We start from the raw sequence: 20,241 nt of genomic DNA, 5'->3' as shown, positions 1-20,241 counted from the left end.
AGTAGGGTATATACAATTATATTTTCTGCATATATTTCAAAAGGCACAATGGATTACTTTGGAAATCGATAACATTGAAAAGGGAGTTTATCAAAGCAAATACTTTTAATCTGTTTTAGCACAGTCCACATCCAGAGGATGCATTTGCTCACCAACTGTTCTGAATAACCAGCCTGGTGACAGTGACATGGTGATCAGCAAAAGGGGAACCCATGTTGCATGAATTCATGCAGTACTTCAGCAGACCCAGCCTGAGGTGTGTACAACTTTTGGAACAGCAAAGTTACTTCACTGGACAGCCATGCAAACTCACTGCACCATGAACCTCTGAAATTCTCCTGATGGAGACATGTTTGTCGTTGATGTTAATATTCCGAAGACAGCCAAAAAATGGGTCTTTAACTGGAAGCCATGGTGTGTCCAAATTTGCTACAAAAAATAAGGTAGAAAGAGCAAGTTAATAAAATGAGAATGATTTTAAAGAACATTAATTATTGCAAGGCTTTCAAAAGAGGGGGAATGATATAGGACTACACACATGAACAGGAGCCTTGTTTTGGAAATGAAAAAGAGCCAGTAGGTATATAAAAAATAAGAAGCAATAATATTACCTGGAATTTTGCCAAAGTAGAGTGGCTGATGCAGACGTCTAGGAGGAGAGGGTGGAAGTCCAGTACTATAGTTCCTTTGTGTGCCCACCTCTAGCTGCACTGTGTTCTCCTCCTGAGAGACTGCAAAGAAGCAGGTAGATGAGTGCTCTTCCTCAACCCTAGTGAAGGATCAACTACGTATGGCACTATTTTTAAATAGCATCTGTGTTGAAATTTAACTCGCAGGGAAAATATATTTTATCTTAATTCAAAGTCAGATTGACACATCTAGCTAGACTTGGGCTAAATATAGCCCAAAACCCCTGCCTTATGTAAAGCATTGAATTATCACATGACACTTACATTGTTCTAAAGAGTATTCTCAGAATACACAGAAGGGAAATGATTAATAAAAATCTAGTGCTCTGTGCCCACTGTCTTTTCAAAGTTTCAGGTATGTAAAAGGTACCTGCAATAGTATGCCACTGTCCATCAAACAGGTGTTGCTTAGGTGTGACTGATGTCTGGAATTCACCAGCACCATTATTTCCAGCAGCAATGACCTGTAAAAAAGTTATTGTTTAAGTTACTGTGGCAAAGAGCAACAGAAAAACACAGTACTTTATTCACTGAACTTGTGATGGCTGGGTTTCACCTAGTTTTAAGTGTCACAGACATTGTATATTTTCCTCTCCAAGAGGAAAGTGAATTTGCCTAATAGAATCCCAGGAGAGGATATCTGACTAATTTTACAAGCACAGATACATACCTTTGCCTCTCCCTCTCAATCTTAGAAATTATGTTAATTCTTTTGGCATAAACTCTATGAGACGAGGTCTTTCCTACTAGGCCTTCCTTTCCTTTCCCAAAGCAGTCATCTACATGCTTGGCATCTCCTGAGAGAATCTCTGCAATACATTTCTCTGGCCTTTCATACACTTTTGGACTACTTGTAATTTACTCATGAATTCTGCAGCCTATTTGTGACATTTTGAACAAGCAGCTGCTTGTGCTTTCTCACGTCTTGCTTCTCATTCTGTGTGAGTGCATTATGTTTTTTCAACATCTTCTACTTAAACTCTCTTTTAGTGTGATGGTTCCAACAAACTTGGTAATGGCCAGGTAACTGATACGCTTGAGTCCACTTTTTATGATGCTGATTGATGGTATCCCATTGACCTTTTATTCCTTCCTGTGGCATCCTGTCCACACTGACAGACAGCATTAATCTAAGTTACTGCTGACAAAAAAGTGGTCAATCTTGCCTCTAAGGAGTCCCTAGCTGTTGATGCCCCTGCTCCTATAGGCTAGCTGTATCTTGAAACAGATCTGGGGAAACTGATGACAAAATGATAAATAATAAAACCAGATTCCCTAATCTGGGAAGAGAAGAGGAAAACTGAGCTTTCTAAAGTTAGGTAGGTAGACTCATGCTAGCTTAACCTATGTCATGAGACAGCAGGTTCTGTGGAGCACTGATATTTTTCTATTTGATGTCTCTCCAGCAGCAACCACAATAGTGTTGTAGTCCAAGATTCATATTCTGAAGCTGTTACATTATGAAAAAGCGACAGTGACAATAATCGCAACCATGACAAACCCATAAACTGAAGAAGATGCTAACACAAAGCAAGACAGCTCAAGTTCTATAACAGACATGGTTATGGAGCTACATCAGTACAGCCGCATGATGACTGACATAGGAGTGGGAATAAGCCACAGACTTCTGCAGCCTCTGGGCAAAACCCCAATGGGTTTTTGCAAAGGTCCAGAAGCCTGAGAAAATTAAGACTGTGTCCTACTGCTGACCACTTGGAGAAAGCACGTGCAAACTGATGTGCACACAATGGAATCTGCTAACAGAGGCGCAGAGACAGGCTCAATTTCCCATGTGATGGTTTTAAATAACTAAGGAAGTTATTTAACATTATACCTATAGACAAATGTTGTAACACGTAAGTCCTGAGTTCAAGGTCAGAATTTCCTCTGCTAAACAAGGACTCTACAGCTGAAGTGGAAACACAGCCTATATTTACCTTTCCTTCTTCCATGTAAAGAGTCAAGTAGTTGTCTTGCTTGCTTCCAGCGTGGAGAAGTATACCTGTTGAACTCCTTGGTCGAATGGTAAATACAATCGTAAAATCCAAGCCCATCAACAAATTACCTGTGGACAATTAAACAGTGGGTAGAGGAATGATATTAGGAGAAGATAACTGGAAAACAACATTAAAATAAATTAAAAAATCCCTACACATACACACTTAAGACATAATCTATACATCTTACCAATGGTGATATATCCTCCTTCATTAGAGAAATAAATCCCTGTGTCCATGGGAACATCCAGACATGGAAGTACACCATTTTTTTGCTGAGGTGCATTCATGACTTCTCCATTCATCTTAAAATTCTTCAGGCAACCCTTGAAACTGTTCATTGGTATATTCTGAAAACATATTTCCAAACTAAAATAAATACTAAAGCATGATGGCAATTTTGTAGTAAGAATAGCGTAAGTTCTTTTGTCCTGTCAGACTGTATAAAGCCAACTGGCACTAAAGGCGCCTAAACCTCATCTCTGATACAGTGAAGAAGTATTCAAATTTTTTTAAAAAGAGCTTAAAACCGAAAGCAACAGTTGTTTTTCAGTTAACATAACTTCTGTTTGCAGAAATGGTGCTTCCCAATGATGTATCAAAAAGACAAAGCAACAAGAGCTGTGAAATCTCAGATACACGCTTCCCTTTCTAATAGGCTGTTTATTTAAATTTGATTTTATAAAATGCCCTGCATCATTAATTGTCCAATTTTTAAAGTGATAGGCACTACATATATTTCAGACTAAACTCCAGTTCTCCATTCATAATTCTTTAATGCTTCTTAATGATTCCTTTGCTCCTCCACAGCTTATTGCCTAGTCCACTGAGGTGAATATTCTGCTGGAAGAGGGTATTCCTGGAATTACAAATGTGTCTTTGGTCCTTTTTGTTTTTTAAAGAAATGAAAACAGTACATGGCTGTTATCAGTGTCTCAGCAACAACCACTGACAACATGGGTCCAGCTGAGAGCTGGGTAGACAGGCGAGCAAGATGCAGACAAGACAGACAAGTGGCTGCAAACACCAGTCACAGATGATGCTCACTGGGTGCTTGGAAATATTTCACAAACTTTTACAACATGGAAATCCTGCACATTAACATTTTCAAGTGTAATTAGTGCAGAATGGGGTGTGTGTGGAGGTGGATATGTCAATTACCTGTGTTTTTAGTGATGGCAGTCCTCCCACATAGATTGGTGGCTTAATGCTGATGGCAGAATTTGTTGCTAATCTTCTGTGCTGGGCCCTTAGACCATCAACAACAAGGCGGATGTTCTCCGCATCTGTGCTGAAGGCAACCTTTGCAGGGTACAAGCATAGCACAGTGAGAAACCCTAAGGCAAATGAAAGCCACTGAAGACTTTTTTCTTTAACTTAAACACCATGTTGTTGAAATATTTAAACTGAAAGTAACATTGGGACCATCAGTCTCTATAAGCTCTCTCAAAACAGAGACCTGACAACCACATGAACTTTCAGGCATAGGACTTACCTTCAGATGACTAGAATCCAATTTCTGATACCTTAAAAATTCAACAGGCTGTGCCTGCTGAATAATAGTTGTGGTTTCATCATGGTTCCTGTGACATACTTACAGTGTGCCATTGTCCATCATTGTATTTAATACTGGTTTTGAGTTTGATTTGTGTTCCTCCAGAGCCAAGTGAAAAGACAAAACGTCCTTTTGAAATGTGGAGAGCCATATAAGAGTCCTCAGACATTTCCTCCATGAAAACTATTAATCCTCTTGATGATCGAGTCCGTACGTCTACAGAAAAATGTAACCTGTAGTGGAAAGTAAGCAAAGGTCTGTTTTGTTAGCTGTATTCTTTCTATTCTCCAGAAAAATGCCAGTGAAACTCCATTTGTGAAACACAGAAAAGCTTTTGGGTTGAATCATGGTGTTCTGCATTGCCTGCATTTCTGAATGCAAATGAAAGTTGATATATTCAGGCTTAGGACTTGGCATCAATATGCACTGTAATTGTCTACCACATCCAAGTCAATCTACCTAGTCCAGGTAAATGTTAACATACTAAAAAAAATGCCTGAACCTTTAGAACCATTCTTCTGTTATGCCCCAAGACATACTCAAGAAGAAAATCCTAACTCCTAGCACCCAAATATTCAAGCAGCTTTGACAATTCAAATATTAAGAGGAGAACAGAGAACATTAGTATTACCTGTCTGTAGATGACAGTGGAGAAAACATGTAGGATATAAAACTGCTGGGGATGTTTCCAAAGAGATACGCTTCACTGCTGACATTTAACTGATTTGGTAAAGTGTAGGTTTGCACATTAGCAGCTTTCAAATACCCAAGGTATTTTTCATTCTGTACCTGTTAGGGCAGAATTGAAACGTTTATTATGCATGCACATGAAGAAAACCCAATCATTTCAAGCTGCATATTTGAAAGTTTCCACCTGAGGCAGTCAACAGCCTTCTCTAAATGGCAGAGAAGTTGTTGTCATTCTGAACAGGAATGGGTTTAGCATGGAACTTCAACAACAAACAACTTGCTTCAGATGTGAGATGGAAGTAAGTAACAACTGAATCTCAGCTCTATAAACCATGGTTGTGCAGACAAAGCCTTGGCTTCAATATAGAGCAAAGATTACAGTTAAAAATAAGCATACCTTGAGCATCCTAAACTTAAGAGGATTTTTAAATTCCTTCAGCAGCATTGGTTCAAGGTTCTCGTATTTGCGGCAAGCTCCAAGGGATACACCAGTCTTCGCAGTATAATTAACGAGATTCTGAACCTCAGGGAGCTGACCCGCCCTAGAGTGATGAAAGCAGTAGGTGCCATGACACAGCATTTCTTTGCTTTAGTGTAATTAACAACATATTGTAAAACTGCGCTCTCTACAAAATAGATTTCCCAGTGATCTGATATTAAAGTACCAATTTTCATTTTTCAGTGAAAAATGTAAGTTCAATGCTTTAAAAAGTATTCCTATTTGTCCTGGGTTTGCCTGTTTCTTTTTGTCTATGGAAACACTGACGTTTTGCTCTGATCTCTTCTAAACAAATTGATTTTTGCTAAAAGCTATATATTTGTAACAAACATTGCCATTGAAAAAAGAGGGGAAAATGACAGCAGCCTTGTTTGAATAAGATATCTGGATCAGACTACAAAACTTTTCTGGTTAATTATGCATAACCAGCAGCAGATCAAGAGAAAATGGCAACAACAGATCCTGCTAACTCAATGATTCACTCTCTCCTTAAATAAGACATTCTAATGAGATTTGTCAAGGGGCAAAGCCCATCCCAACTTGATATATAGCTTTAATATTATAGCCAGATTATCAGAAAGGTTGTCAAAACCAAGTTCCTGTGTGTAAAAAGATAGTAACGCTATTCACTATCATTTTGTAAGTTGTACAGAGCATCTCTAATCAGTAAATTACAAAACACTTTACAACTAGGAAAAGCAACAAAGTTCCTTGCCCCTGGGTTTTTATTAGAAGAGTGGTAGAATTGGGAGCAGAGTCTGAACTTCTATGATTCCGGTCCAGTTCACCGTTCACTTGATCACACTAGCTACAGTCTCTTAATCTATTTTTGTACTACAAGCAATTTTCCAAATTTGTTTTCTGATGGGGAGGTTAATACGCAGGTTACTTCATTGCCTTGCAGTGCTCTAAATGCAGATATAATTTGAGCAACCTGGTCTAGTAGAAGGTGTCTCTGCCCATGACAGGGGGGCTGGACTAGATGGTCATTAAAGGTCCCTCCCAACAAACCATTCTGTCGTTCTATAATAATAAAATCAAAATACAATGTCGTTTTGTAAACTCTATACATGTATAAATATTCATCAAAACTTAGCTAAAATAAAAAGTCCCACTGGGACACCACTTGTGACTCAAGGAATTCTTTTCTTTAAAGAAAATATTTATGCGTAATTTTTGTCCTAAATTTTTCCTGTACAATGCTCTAATAATCAGACAAACGCATGAAAAAGAGACAACATAAATCACATACATGATTTCTATACATAAGCTCTCATCTTTTTGTGTAACTGTTCTGGTTCCATCAGTAAGCTTCGCTCATTTCATCACTTGGCTTCCAGTGTAGCTAAAATGATGCAATCTAGCAGACCTTTCTAGCTAGGTTTCCTTGCTGGGACACTTGCAATTCACTAAGTTGAGGTCAGTCTTTTATTAAAACACTACTAAACAAGTATGAATCAGACTAAGATTCCATTACATCTGAACAGCAGAATTAATTACAACTTGATACCATGTATTATATACCTGAATGAAAGAATATTTGGGGGCAGCAAAGTTACACATTCATGAAGGCTTCATGTATGTACAAGAAAAGTGACTTTAACAAAAAGTTATTGTAATATGATTAAAGAAGGAAAGCAGGCCAAAATGTAAGAAACATTTGAACATCAGAACAGGCTTCCCAGGGAAGTGATGGAACCACTGTCCCTGGAAGTGTTCAAAAACTGTATAGAGGAGGCCCTCAGTGATATGACTTAGTGGTGGTCTTGGCAGTCCTGGGATAATGGTTGGACTTGATGATCTTAAAGGTATTTTACAACCTAGTTGACTCTATGATTCTATTACTCCAAAAAAAATTCTTTCTATGTCAAATACCTTTTTATAAAGATGTTTGAGATGCAACCTTCAAAATCATCTCCACCGAACTTTATAGGTTCAATTAATGCCCGTGCTCTGGGAGAGTCAACTGATGCCAATTCCGACTTATCATCAACCAATAGATGTACTCTGAAATCAAGTGAATAAAAATAAGCACAAATTCTAAAGAGACAGTTATGAACCTAAATGAAATATATGTATTAAAAAAGAACCATTTGACAAATGTGTTTGCTTGTTACATTATAATTATGCTAGAGCTTCATTAGCTTCTTTCTGGGACTTTTTCAGTACATGCTCATTGACTGCTATAAATCTGCTCTGCTTTTTGCTAGTAGACATTGAGCAAGAGTTGAAACTAGTACTTTAGTCCTACAGTGAAATCCTGGTCCCATTGAAATTCATGAAAAAAGCTCTCCTTGACAGCTATGGGACAGGATTTCGTCCTTTCTGTCAAAATGGTGCACTTTACATGTTATTAACAGCTAGTACTGATAATATTAAGCTATAATTACCTGAAGTTATAGCCATTTTCCACTTTAACTAACAGTTATGTCATTTTATGTATTCTACAGAAATCCCTATTATTTAGGAGCTTTTCAGTAAATTGTCTTTCCTTATATCTATCTGCATCAAAGAAAATTATTGAAAAAACAGACACAATATTAGCTTCTTCCCTGGGCTTTTAACCACTTGCGTTACAGTGATGTATGTAAAGGCTATAGGAATGGGAAGAGCTCCAAGGCTCCAGCTTGACAAGCATTCAAAACTCGCACCATCTATAAAACACATGCATAGTAGTGTACAGCTGAAACATCATAGCTACCAGCATGCACATTCATAGACCAAAAAATCTCCTTTTGCTTCATTATTTCAGCATCCTTTGCTAGCAAAGGCCACTTTTAGCTGTGTACAAAAAGAACAAGTCACACAAAATTTTAATCTTCTTTCTTCAATCACAACATAAAAGAATTAGGTAAAGAACTTAGCTCACATGTTGCTTGTTTTTTTGACTGTCACGTAATGCATTGACCCATCTTCGTATTTCTTTTCCAATTTGATTTCTTTCTCTCCCATTTTTGCAATTACAAAGCCAGGTGTCAGAAAGATGGTAAGAATATTAGGCTATAAAAGAATCCAACAAAATGATCAGGTAAATGCAAGTGCCTTTAGTTCTCCTTGATATTGCCATTTATACAGTTCTCAGTGGTCTCTTGTGGAAAAGAAATTTTCTTACACTAAATCTGCATTTCTCAGTCATCTACTCCTAGATGCTACAGTAAATTCCGCACGATTAACATGGTTCCTGCTTTAAAATACCTCTCCACTCTGAATACCAGTTATTTAAAATGTGTTTTAAAAGTATTTTTACAAAAGCAGAGGATTCAGTTCTCCACCTCTCAAATGCCTGGTGTGTACTCACTTCTTAATTCCTTCAGCCAGCAAGGATGGGGTTCTGCTTGAACCTCCCTGCTTTCTGAGAGAACAGAGCAAAACCAACCGCTTTCCTCTGCATATTTGATAATGGTAACATTCTGTAGGCAGAATGTCATTTTTTTTTCAGCAAACTATCATGCAACAGTTATCTTAGTGGGATGGTGGTGATACATTGTGTATGAGCTACTCCGAAGAAGGCTCAGGGTCAAAGCCCAGTTACTCATCAAACTACTTGTTGGTTGAGTGAAGAAATTGCCAGGATGTGTTTTTCTGGCCTCAGATGCAAGATGCCATGCTCAAAAAAGGATTATGATAGCCATTTCTTGCCTTAAAATACAGGAATCTACATGAGATTTGACACAAACTGATGCCAAACTGGCAGAGTCACAGAGACGTGACTGATCCAGAAATAAAACCAATCATGCATTCTCAGTTGAACATGTTTCATACCCATAGATTGTAATTTAAGAGTGTTCCAGTCGATGCCATGGTCTGAAATCCAAAGCCAACTTGAAAATCCTTGGGAAATGGGAAACCCACTGCACTCAGGCTCAGTGTTCCCTTCTTAGAAAAAGCTGCAGATCTGACGAGCTGCAAGAGAGGCAACGCTTTCAGCTATTTTCCTTTTAATCAGAAGAAATGGCAACATGGGACAACAACTGCCCTACTCAACATAACTGTGACTGACTCCAGTCAAAATGAAGCACAAGGCAAACTGCAAGTACCATTATTTCAGTGCAGAAGAGACTGACTGAATTGGTTTCACCAGCATTAACTATGATCTGAGAAACTCTACAGGGAGATGAGGCTTGCTGCATATAATGAGCTGTTCATCTCTAGCTACTCTTTGCATTGACATGATGGCTTTGAAAGTTTTCACATTTAGTGATGCAAAAGTAAGCATCTGAAGGAATAGCTCATAAGTACGGAGCTTTGCAGATGCGCTACATAACTGAAATCGTGTGAGTCATAAGACAGAATATTCCTGGGCCTTTTTGAACAAAACGTGGTTTAATACACGAGAAGTTATACAGATACAGACAGAGAATGAAAATCAGATCCTCTGCATAGGAAAACAGCTTGCAAAGAAATTGCTCTGTGAAAGGTTTATATGCCACAAAGGGAAATCAAATGAGAAGAAACATTAAGGGCAATGCCATATTAAGAAAGGCAAATGGGATCATGCACAATGTAAGCATCAGTAGGTAGAAGCAGAAGGGTAGTTTTCATCTCTTCATGCAACACTGGTTAAGCCAACACAGAAATGTCACATTTTCCCATTTTAAAAAGAACATGGCAAAACTCAAGTGTGGACAGAAAATAATTATAAAACAAACAGATGGGTAGAGCAATATCCTTACAATGAGAGACCTTGGTGGAAGTAGAGTCTGCTTAGCTCTTTCAAGAAAAAAGTTTGAGAGACCATTTAATTAATGCTAGTTGATTCTATGATTCTAATTAGGAAGCATAAGCACCTTGGTGAGAGGAAAGATCCTGAGTAGTATTAAGTAACTAAGTATTCTGGCCTAATCAATAACAGCAACTGGAAGCCAAGTTTATATGGTAAATATAAATTGTTAATTGTACACAGTATTAAGTAAAAGGGTGGGCTACTCCCTGGAGCAAGGTACCACAGTAGGGTGGAGACTCCTTGCTTTCAAATCTTCATACCAACCCCAGGTTCTTTTAATATTACCACATGTCAACCAAGTAAAACTTTTGACCCGAGTAAAATATAATGATCTGGGGTTTATAGACAAACCAGAATCTGTAAACTCCAACAGGAAGTTTTTAAGGAACTTCGTTAGTTACCTTCCAGTCATCTGAACATTTCTTGCTGACACCAACAGTCTCATCAAATATAACAGATGCAGTGTTAGGGTTTTTCACATTCTTCATGCAGCCTCGGAATGGAGGTGTGGATATATTAAAGCTGGTTTCAGGGAGAGAAAGGAAAAGAATTCAGTAGCCTGGTATTTCAAAGCACGCAGCAGTATAGTAGCCTGTAAATGTTGACAATATAAGAAATAGAAAAACAGAGTAAGAGCAATCTTTCTTGCACACACATACTTCACGCTGATCAAACACAATCTTCAGGATACACTGCAACAAAGATCCCACCACTAGCCAAAAAATTACAGTTTATGATAATCTATTATTTTCATATTATATGAGATACCCAATACAGAGTGTGAAAGAAATAGCCTAAGGAAAGAATTTAGATGGATTTTCCATACAAAGCCTATGTATTATACTCTTTTTATAGTTACTTACCTCTCCCGTAGAGAAGATGGAATTCCACCTAGGTAGTACTTAGTGAAAAGGAAGACATTTATATTGGCTTTAATATCAGGGCTGACATGAACAGTATTCCTGCTTCGGGCAAGCACCAAATGAATCTGAAATAATAGGTGAATAAGGAGAATTACTTCACTTAGCAGAACAAAAATTATTTAGCAGGTTAAAAGTATTCCCACAGAGAAGGACACAATGTGAGCTTTTTTCCCCCCTTCTCTTGTTTACTAGTGACTTAAATCCAGAATAACTGTAGTAGTTTAAAGGTACTTCGCAAAATTTGGTCATTTAGCCAAAGAAAACGCCTACGACAAATGCTCTGTTATTTAAATATAAGGTAAGGTTTTATCTTCTTCAGGAAGATTGCCCTAAAATACACCTTGCCTAAGATTCAGATACTGCCTTCTGTTTGCAGTTGAAGATCCAGGAGCTGCTGCCTGATACAAAGACTAGCTCAGTCAGCTGGCTGGAGGTAACTTGGCTGGGTATGGCACAAAGATTCCTTCCAGCAGACCCTGCGACCTATACTGTTTAGTTGGAGAGGTAGTAAGAGGAAAGGGAGAATGCATCAACACAGCAATCAAAGGTTTCAACAACGTCTTTACAATTTTACTCTGGCAACACTGAAGCTAAGCAGACAAGCAACAACAAGAAGACTACAAAAGAGGAATCCTTGTAAAGATCAGCCTGGCCTGAAGAAATAAACCCTTAGGTGGTAAAAACACTAATCTAGTTATTAAACTGATGTTAATAATAGCAATGTACACAGGTCTATTTAAATAAAGCATTTTTCTGTCAAAATTTTCTTCTTTGGTGCTTTTTCTGTTAAAACTGAACTTATTCACCAGAAAACACAACAGTAGAAAGATTAATGTTCACATGTCCAAAGTAATCCCCAGAAGCTTGATATCCTCAAGACAAAAGGAAAACTTCACAACTAAACTTCACAACAGGATGTTTAGTTTCAGTTAAATGAGTAATTTTGCAAATAATGGTCACTTGATTGTTTAAGATGATGTACCTGCTTATATGTTCCATCATTTACAGTTGCATTGGTTTCTATTTCTTTTGGAGGCTCAGAGCCAACTTTGTATTTAAAAACTGTATGACCATCTTTAATAAGTACACTGATGAACTGATCCTGCAATAAAAAAACAACAAAACACCAACACAATTAAACTGCCAACATTTCTTGTGTTTCACTGTCATGTGAATAATTTTAATGAAGCTATCTAGTTGCTTCAATAATGCTTTTGGTGGAAAAGGTAACACAAAGCAGATTAAAACTTACAATAACCAATCATAATTACTTTAAACTGTTATAAACAGATCTGGTGTCAGCTCCAGATGTATTCTTCAAGTCTCTAGAGGACTTTTTGTCATTTCAAGATGTCTACTGACTTTTTACAGTATTAAGAAATTATCCAGAAGATGTTGCAGTGATTACAAACATGTCTATAATATTATTAGACAAGTAGCATCAATACCGTTTTGAGCACCTTTACAGGTAGAAGTCAGCATGTCACACTCTAGATTTTCCTTCCTCTGTTACCACTCATATATAGATTTGGGAAGAATGCACTTCCACTTTTGGAGGATTTCAGCATTTCAAAATTGGCTTGATTCAAATTACATCCTCCCTGCCTGCCCCCCGTTCTGAATTCTCTGAATGGCCTAATGGAGGAGCTACTTGGAATGATATTTTTTTCTCAGCCTTGACAAAGTGAGTATTCAGCAGCCATAATAGAATCATAGAATATCTCAAGTTGGAAGGGACCCATAAGGATCATTGAGTCCATCTCCCTGCTCCTTGCAGTACCACCTAAAACTAAACCGTGTGACAGTAAAAATACAGCAGAATCTACTAATCTGCCACATAGACAAAAATAACGCTTTTAAGAAATTTCCTTACAGTAGCTACTAAATCTAACATGTTCTCAAGTGAAGTTTTAAAAAATGTTCTTGGACCCAAAACCAGACAGAAGCATTCCACAGATTTACCCCATCTGCTGCGAAAAAGACAATGCCTTCATCTGCAGTAGTCTCAATTGTCTGCTCATAGCGTACTCGGCTGTGGGTATTTAGTTCTTTCAATGTGACACTTGCATAACCAGTGCCTTCAAAATAGCTTTGGTCAGTCTCTTCTTTATACCTGTAATGATTCGATGACACAGATGTGAGAGCACAAACTATTACCACATGGACTTACTGCCATTATAATTTTAAAAAAGCTTAAGTTAAAGCATTTGGTACAGGGCCACAAATAGAGCCAAATTCTGATTTAACCCAAGTAAAAAGAAAACCTTCCACTGGCTTCTATTGGATCTGCGTATGGTCTTCAGAGAGAAAGTCATAGTGACGGACTTTTTTGTACTTAATGTAATATTTACTTTAAAAGGAGGTAAATACATTAGTCCATGAGTTGTGTCTGGGTATTATAACATTTAAATTGTTGGCCAGTGGACTGAGATTGCCGTACATGTGAACATGCCAACACTGAAGATTTTTTCTAAGAAATGCAGTAATGACAAGAAGTTAGAAAAAAATCACCAGTTTAGCTGCAGTAGTTACTCTTCTGGATGGGAAAAGACAAGAATTCATAATGATAAAATCACAGAACTGTGAAACGCTTCTGCGTTTATACCATACCTTCTGCAGGGTTGCACTTCAGTGGTATTGAGATTAAATGTCCTCTTGAAGTTGTAAAGGCTGATAATATGCTCATTTAGGTTGTCTAATTCAATGCAACCTTCATAATGAGGATAGTCCAGCTTACGTGGCGGCTGCAAAATAGTGCCACCAAAAACATTCCGTCAACATCTAGCTGGCAGTGTTTTACATTGACATGTAAATGTTAAGACTATTAGTAATATTGTGCAAATATTAGTAAGACACAAAAGATGACATTCTAAATATCATAAAATTATTATTTCTTTGTATATAATATCCAAACCATCTGATACCACCCCAGGAGTACTGCAGCACAGTTTAAAGTGGAGTCATATGGATGTATTGGGAGTTGTACTTAGCAGGGCTGGACAGGTTTCATGCTTTCTTCACCAAATGAAATACCATCATGCTCCCTTCTTTGAATTTTAGCATACAACACATCAGCCACCTTCTGTAGCAACTAGTGTCTCCCTACACCCTGTCTATTCCTATTGATATGGATAAACTTTTACAGAGCCTTTGAGTGGCTGCTAGTTCTGATCTTTACCTGTAAGAATAACAGAATGATTAACATGGACATCTCTTTAAAAAATTAAGCAACAATTTGTACCCTAAAATCTGGTGGGTATCCTCCAACATAAAAGACAACAGTGCTGGGATCAAGATTTAGAAGCACGTCATTGCCTCCACTGCTTGCAGTCAAAGGACTTTCATACTCTGGAGAAGCTGATGTTGCTGCTTTGATGTAATTCAGCTTTACATACTGGTAAATCCTAAAACCAAAAGAGACAGGCAAAATACCACATCACACTATTAAAAGATGTTCTTAGCAGTTTTTGGAATCGATTGTTGTGCAACTGTGAGTCTTATACCTTTCAAACTTTACTTGATCCATAACAGCTTCCTCAGTTTCACTTTGAGTCACAAATGACTGCACATCTGCTTCGACATCACCATCTCCCAGGTTATAGACACAAGTAAGGTGACCATCTTTCAGAGCCATACCAATATAGTCCTTGGAAGCCTAAGAATAGCAAAGCAAATAATAATAATTAATGAATGATTAATGTTAATGAACGTAAAATACAGCAGCACTTCCTCAGAAACATCATCATACTATGCATGAGTCATAAGACATCCACCCACCTAATAATGAGAATTGTTATTAAATTTAGCAGTTCTGTGAAGAAAAAATTGTAATCTTATATGTTGCAGTGATTCAATGAGTAATGTGTTGCTTTGGTTCAGCAAATACAGCTATAAATGAACTGAAAAGTAATCTGTGGCTTTTTATTTTTATAACAATAGTAGCTAAATAATTTTCACATTTGTAACATCTCCCAGCTAGCGCCATGGAAACGTGACACCTTTCCTAAAAATTAGGCTCAACATCTGCGAAATAAAAAAGACATTTGGAGTGAGACTCAGTCAGGACAATGGTTTCTACGGAGTTAACTGAAAGCAGTCATTTCCCCAAACCATTCACATTTTATTTCTTCAACATACCGTATTTTACAAGTGACAATTAAAATGCTGTCAGCAGATATCCTGGGATAAAATGCCAGATATTGAGGGGATAAAAAGATGAAATCTGATGTAGAACAACTACCCTTAAGCTGCTTTCTGCGTATGCACAAAACTCACTACAGATGTGGCTGCTATCAGATACCAAGACTTAAAATACATAGGAATCGCATGTAGGAAATTTTTGAAGTGTTTGATGTTTCTTGAGCAAGCCTGAATGCACAAGCAGGTCTGGTTTATTCTGCATATTCAGAAGAGAAAGAATTTTAAAACGGAAATGATCACTTTTTATTTACCAACAGAGAAACTCACAGAGACTTATATTGCAAAAAGAGTCAAAACGTTGAGGCAGGATTTAGGCTGAGTTTGTGCTGACTGCTGCAGAAACTGTCAGTTCTGACAAGACAGTGTGATGGTATCCATGACAGAGAAGTAACTTCTAAAGCAGCAAAACAGCAAAGCATCAAAGGGCAAAGCAGTCAGTCATCCAACAAGTTACGTTGTCAGTGGAGGAAAGAACAACACAATGCTGCCCCCACATAATGGCAATCATGAAGAAATGGGCCAACTGTAGCTATGAACTTCAGTCAAAATAAATAATCTCCCATCTGTTTCTCAAGTAGGTTGTCTGTTCTAAAGACCAGATTTAGCATCAAATTATACCTACATTTTTATTACCCAGGTACAGTATAAACTTATTTGATGCCCTCTGGGGATTGTCTAATCTTGTCTGAGGTCTTTGGAGGAAGAAAGAAAGTGAAGTATAGCCTTTCAGATCTTCAAGGTTGCTTGGAGGTCGAACTTCCACACCAGAGCTGCCATTGAACCTCATAGGAATAGCAACCTGTTAAGAAAGAAAATATTCAGTATAATTATCTGTTGCTACTACTATAACTCTCTGTTACTACTCCTACTTAGTTCAGTGTTGCATTTAATTGCAAAGTAACCTATTACATATGCTAGTCATTTTACAGCCATCAATTACTACAGATTTGGACTCTGATCATACAAAACAATATAATTGGAAACAGGCTGGATAATACAACATTCTGTATTGTCAATCCTTATAACTTAACACAGTACTTTTTTACTACAGACATCAATTAATCAACCCTTACCATGCCTCTGTCAAGTAATTGTTACCTTAAATACACGATCAGGGAAGAATGTGCCCTGCAGCTCTATAGAGTAAACCTATGAATTATTTAGATGTCTACATACAGATCCTGATGCTTCACTTAGACGGACTGAACTAGCTGTCGGAAATTATAATGCACTTCTGATGTTAACAAAGACACAGCCTATTACAGCTATTTACACCACAGTCACAGATTTCTCTTATCCACTGTGACTGTAGGTTATTTGTGATGGCCTTAGGGATGTTTCTCAGGGACCTGAGGCCATGCTATCCCTTCAGCAACTACAGCAGTTGCTTAAATGGAGAAATGGCAGTCTAATAAGAAGATGCTAGTAGGTAACTCCCGACATCTTGGGGCAGCTGGAGACATGAGAGCACAGGGCTATACAACTTCTTTGGCAGTGTCAGCGTTCAGCTGGCCATGCATGGTGGAGAGCCCTGCTATTAAGCTACAGAGCCGACTATATCTCTGCTGCCAAAGCCACCACAATACTTTGGAAAACAAGAGACTATCGTATAAATAAGTATCAGAGATGCCCTGGAAAAAACCCTAGGGGAGGAGAATGAAGCAGAATGCTACTGCATCCATTCATTTTTATGTACAAATTATTATGCTTCCCATCATCACAGTTACTTTAAGTGCTGGGTGGTGCTGTTGAATTAAATTTATGTCTGGTCTTTCACATACATTAAAAAAAAAATGTAGAAAGATAAAGAGGATCAAAGCATTGCTGTGTGTCCAAACCACTGAGGTCAAGCACAATTGCAGTGTTCAGGACAGACCTTGTTTGCAGCATCTCTTGCCTGCTGAATTAGCTCTCTTATACGATTTACATTCTCAGAGATATTGCTTGTTGGCGTTAGCTGTTGGTTGATACTCTCGATCTTGCTGAACAGATCTGGAAGTTTGTTTGTCAATTTTTTCACTGCAATGAAAGAAAAAAACATCGATGATGGAAAGGAGGAGGAAAACAGATGCAAAAATATGATAGCACTACACAACTATCAGAATAGCAGTGAGCAGGGTGATGACAGAACTGTTTTAATTAGTTCTACAATATTAAGAAGCCCTTACTGAAATTAGCAGTTTAAACAGAGGTTATGGTACTCTGGGGAATTTGTGGCCAAAGGTATTTGCAGATGCATACAGAATCAGCACTTCCAAAAAAAAATTAGATAAATTCAGGTCCAGAAAAAAATATTAAATAGAACAGACAGGATATTCTCTCTAACATTATTATCAAGTGACTGCGGATGCTAAGGGAGAATGAGGATAATGGACAACAGACAGGGGTCAGGCTTATGTGCATTCCCTGAGTAACATCATCTGCAGCTGTTGGAGAGTGAATACTCAGATAGGCAGACTGCTGGCCTGATCGAGTAGGGCACGCCTTATATTCTTGTGTCAGGGTTGCTAGTGATCACAATTCAGTAGTGAGCCTTATGATATCAGGGCAGGTTTATTTCAGGAGAAAAGGAGCTAATATGAGAACTTAAACTTTCATTAAAATGGGAAACAATTTTTCTTCTCCTTTGATTGAGGAAAAAAGAAAGAAAGCCTGTAAGTGTTAGCAGACTGCAACCCTGTGATGCAGAAGGCAAATAAAAAGAAATCAAGACCTATTATTTTTCTAAATACGACTGCTAAGCTGGTCTTGCAACTGCAGGGATGACTTATGACTGCAATAACATGCAGGCCTAGCTCTTGTATTTATCTTATTTAAAATGTTTACTCTCACTTGACTTTATCAGACAAAGTTGCTGAAAAGATGGAAAAAAGATGCTGTTTGTGATTGTCACTTATTTTGTATTCAACACAGGCTCTATGCAGTCCATTTCACTTAATTTCAGCCAACAGACATCTAGCCTAAGCTAGATCTACCTAGGTCGCTTCTCTAGTCAGTGTAGTAGAAAAATCACAGAATCACAGAGCTGCTGAGGTTGGAAGGGACCCCTGCAGATCATCTTGTCCAACCCTGCTCAAGCAGGGCCAGTTGCCCAAAATCTTGTTCAGATGGCTCTTGAATATTGCCAAGGATGGAGACTCTACAACCTCCCTAGACAACCTGTGCCAGTGCTAGGTCACCCTCACAGTAAAAGAGTATTTTCTGATGTTCAGAGGAAACCTCCTGTGTTTGTCTTTTCAGCAAGGGCACATTGCTGGCTCACGTTCAACTTGGTGCCCACCAGCACTCACAAGCCCTTTACTGCAAAGCTGCTTTCCAGCTTAGCCACCCCCTAGCATATACTGGCGCACTGGGGGTTTTCTCCTCCGGTGCAGGGCTTCTCGTTGTTCATGAGGTTCCTATCAGCCTATTTCGGCAATGTGTCTGGATGGCAGCATGGTCCTCTAATGTATCATCCGTTCTTCACAGTTTTGTGTCACCAGCAAACTTGCTGAGGGCACACTCTGCCCCATCATGCAGATCATTAGGATGTTAAAAAGGATTGGACCTAGTACTAAAGTCTGGGACACCCTGCTAATCACTGGCCTCCAAATCTTTAGAGACCAGCCATCTTTTAACACGTTCCACAGAATGGCCTTAATCACCTTCTGCTCTACCTGTCCCTTTCTACAGGCAATAAAGAAAGCTTAGAATACCAGCTTACGCTAGCTGCTTAACTTTTGGATGCCTAACATTTCTGCTGCAAAACTGATCGTGTTCACCTAACAGTGACTTGGCAGGTCTCAGGTAGCACCTGCAGTACCTGAATTGTTTGCCTCCATCAATGCTTTATTGAAGCCAGCACTCTGTGTGCTTCCATAGGTACTTTTCATTTTTTCCACATCTTCTTGAATTGGGAGCAGTTCATCCAATACATTGGTTGTGACATCCTTGGCACTTTTTACCATGTTCTTTGCACCGGTGATGATGCTGTCGATGTCATCTGAAATGCATACACAAATGCATATGCAGACTCTTATAGTAATAGATGAAAGAGGCAAACAGAAGTGATCAGTAAATGACTAACCTCTGTTTATCCCATTGAGATTATTTTGAAGAGTAACAAGATCAACTTGCAGTGTATTCTTCTTTCCGTCAGTGACATCAAGTCTTTGCTTTATGTCTTCAAGGGTTGGACCAATGGCTGAAAAACAGTGAATATCCTGCATGAATTTTAAACCAAAATACCACCTTTCTGTTGGACAGGTGGTGCCACAGCACCAGCCTGCACTCTTCCATAGCTTGTTGCCACGGAGTATTGAATGCACTGCTAAGCAAACATATGGCGAAAGATTTGCTGGACAGGATTACTGCAAAGGTGTATAACGTAAGCAGATGTAGGAATCTACTTTCTTGGCTCTTTGCCAAGAAAGTTGTTGCCACAACAAGATGTCTCATCATAATCAGCCTCTTCTGGGTCAATATGTGCTGCAGAGCTTTTCTGAACTGTGAAAATTTTTAGTTCAGTGAAAGCTTCTCATGTTGTGCCAATACTTTTACTGTCACCTTCTTTCTTGGTACCTTTCAATGTCTTTTCAGTCTCCTGTGCTTGATTCAAGAGTGTAGTGCTCTCAGTTTTTAACCTTGCAGCTTTTCCTGATAGGTCTTCTCTCTTCACGGTCTAATAATAAAGAGAAGCATGGTACTGTGAGATTGCTTAACCAAATATACGAACATTTAAAGAGTAAAAGAGATAGCCCAATCTATCTTAAAAAAGCAACTACGCAAGGGTAGAGTTTTCACGTGAAGAACACCACCTTTAACAACAATTGTTAGGATTAATTTAAGCATAATACAACCTTGGTCTTTGGCAAACTTCTGATTTTGGAGTATTAGGAAGAAATTAATAGCACACGGCTGTCAAATGCTACTCCTCTGCTGAAGAGCTTGTGGGTATTACTAGTGCAAAGTAAAAGTGAATACCTG

General features: G+C 38.3%; 1 protein-coding gene across 1 annotated transcript in view; it reads right to left on the bottom strand.

The window, feature by feature from the left end:
- Positions 1-283: 283 nt before the first annotated feature.
- LAMA3 (laminin subunit alpha 3) overlaps positions 284-20,241 on the bottom strand; it is a gene marked incomplete at both ends in the record, with an annotated part of 109,396 nt that continues 89,438 nt past the window's right edge. The window contains 24 exon segments of the mRNA XM_080610819.1: positions 284-429; positions 612-731; positions 1,060-1,153; positions 2,627-2,754; positions 2,877-3,036; positions 3,848-3,988; positions 4,285-4,474; positions 4,873-5,024; positions 5,329-5,473; positions 7,306-7,437; positions 8,300-8,430; positions 9,193-9,333; positions 10,555-10,675; positions 11,017-11,141; positions 12,059-12,178; positions 13,039-13,189; positions 13,687-13,820; positions 14,318-14,480; positions 14,580-14,731; positions 15,899-16,075; positions 17,153-17,295; positions 19,079-19,258; positions 19,343-19,459; positions 19,837-19,936. Coding sequence (XP_080466945.1) covers positions 284-429; positions 612-731; positions 1,060-1,153; positions 2,627-2,754; positions 2,877-3,036; positions 3,848-3,988; positions 4,285-4,474; positions 4,873-5,024; positions 5,329-5,473; positions 7,306-7,437; positions 8,300-8,430; positions 9,193-9,333; positions 10,555-10,675; positions 11,017-11,141; positions 12,059-12,178; positions 13,039-13,189; positions 13,687-13,820; positions 14,318-14,480; positions 14,580-14,731; positions 15,899-16,075; positions 17,153-17,295; positions 19,079-19,258; positions 19,343-19,459; positions 19,837-19,936 — 3,363 coding nt within the window.

This window comes from Psittacula echo (assembly GCF_963264785.1).
Source record: "Psittacula echo genome assembly, chromosome: 2".
Classification (NCBI taxonomy): domain Eukaryota; kingdom Metazoa; phylum Chordata; class Aves; order Psittaciformes; family Psittacidae; genus Psittacula; species Psittacula echo.
This window is presented reverse-complemented; position numbering and strand designations above follow the sequence as displayed.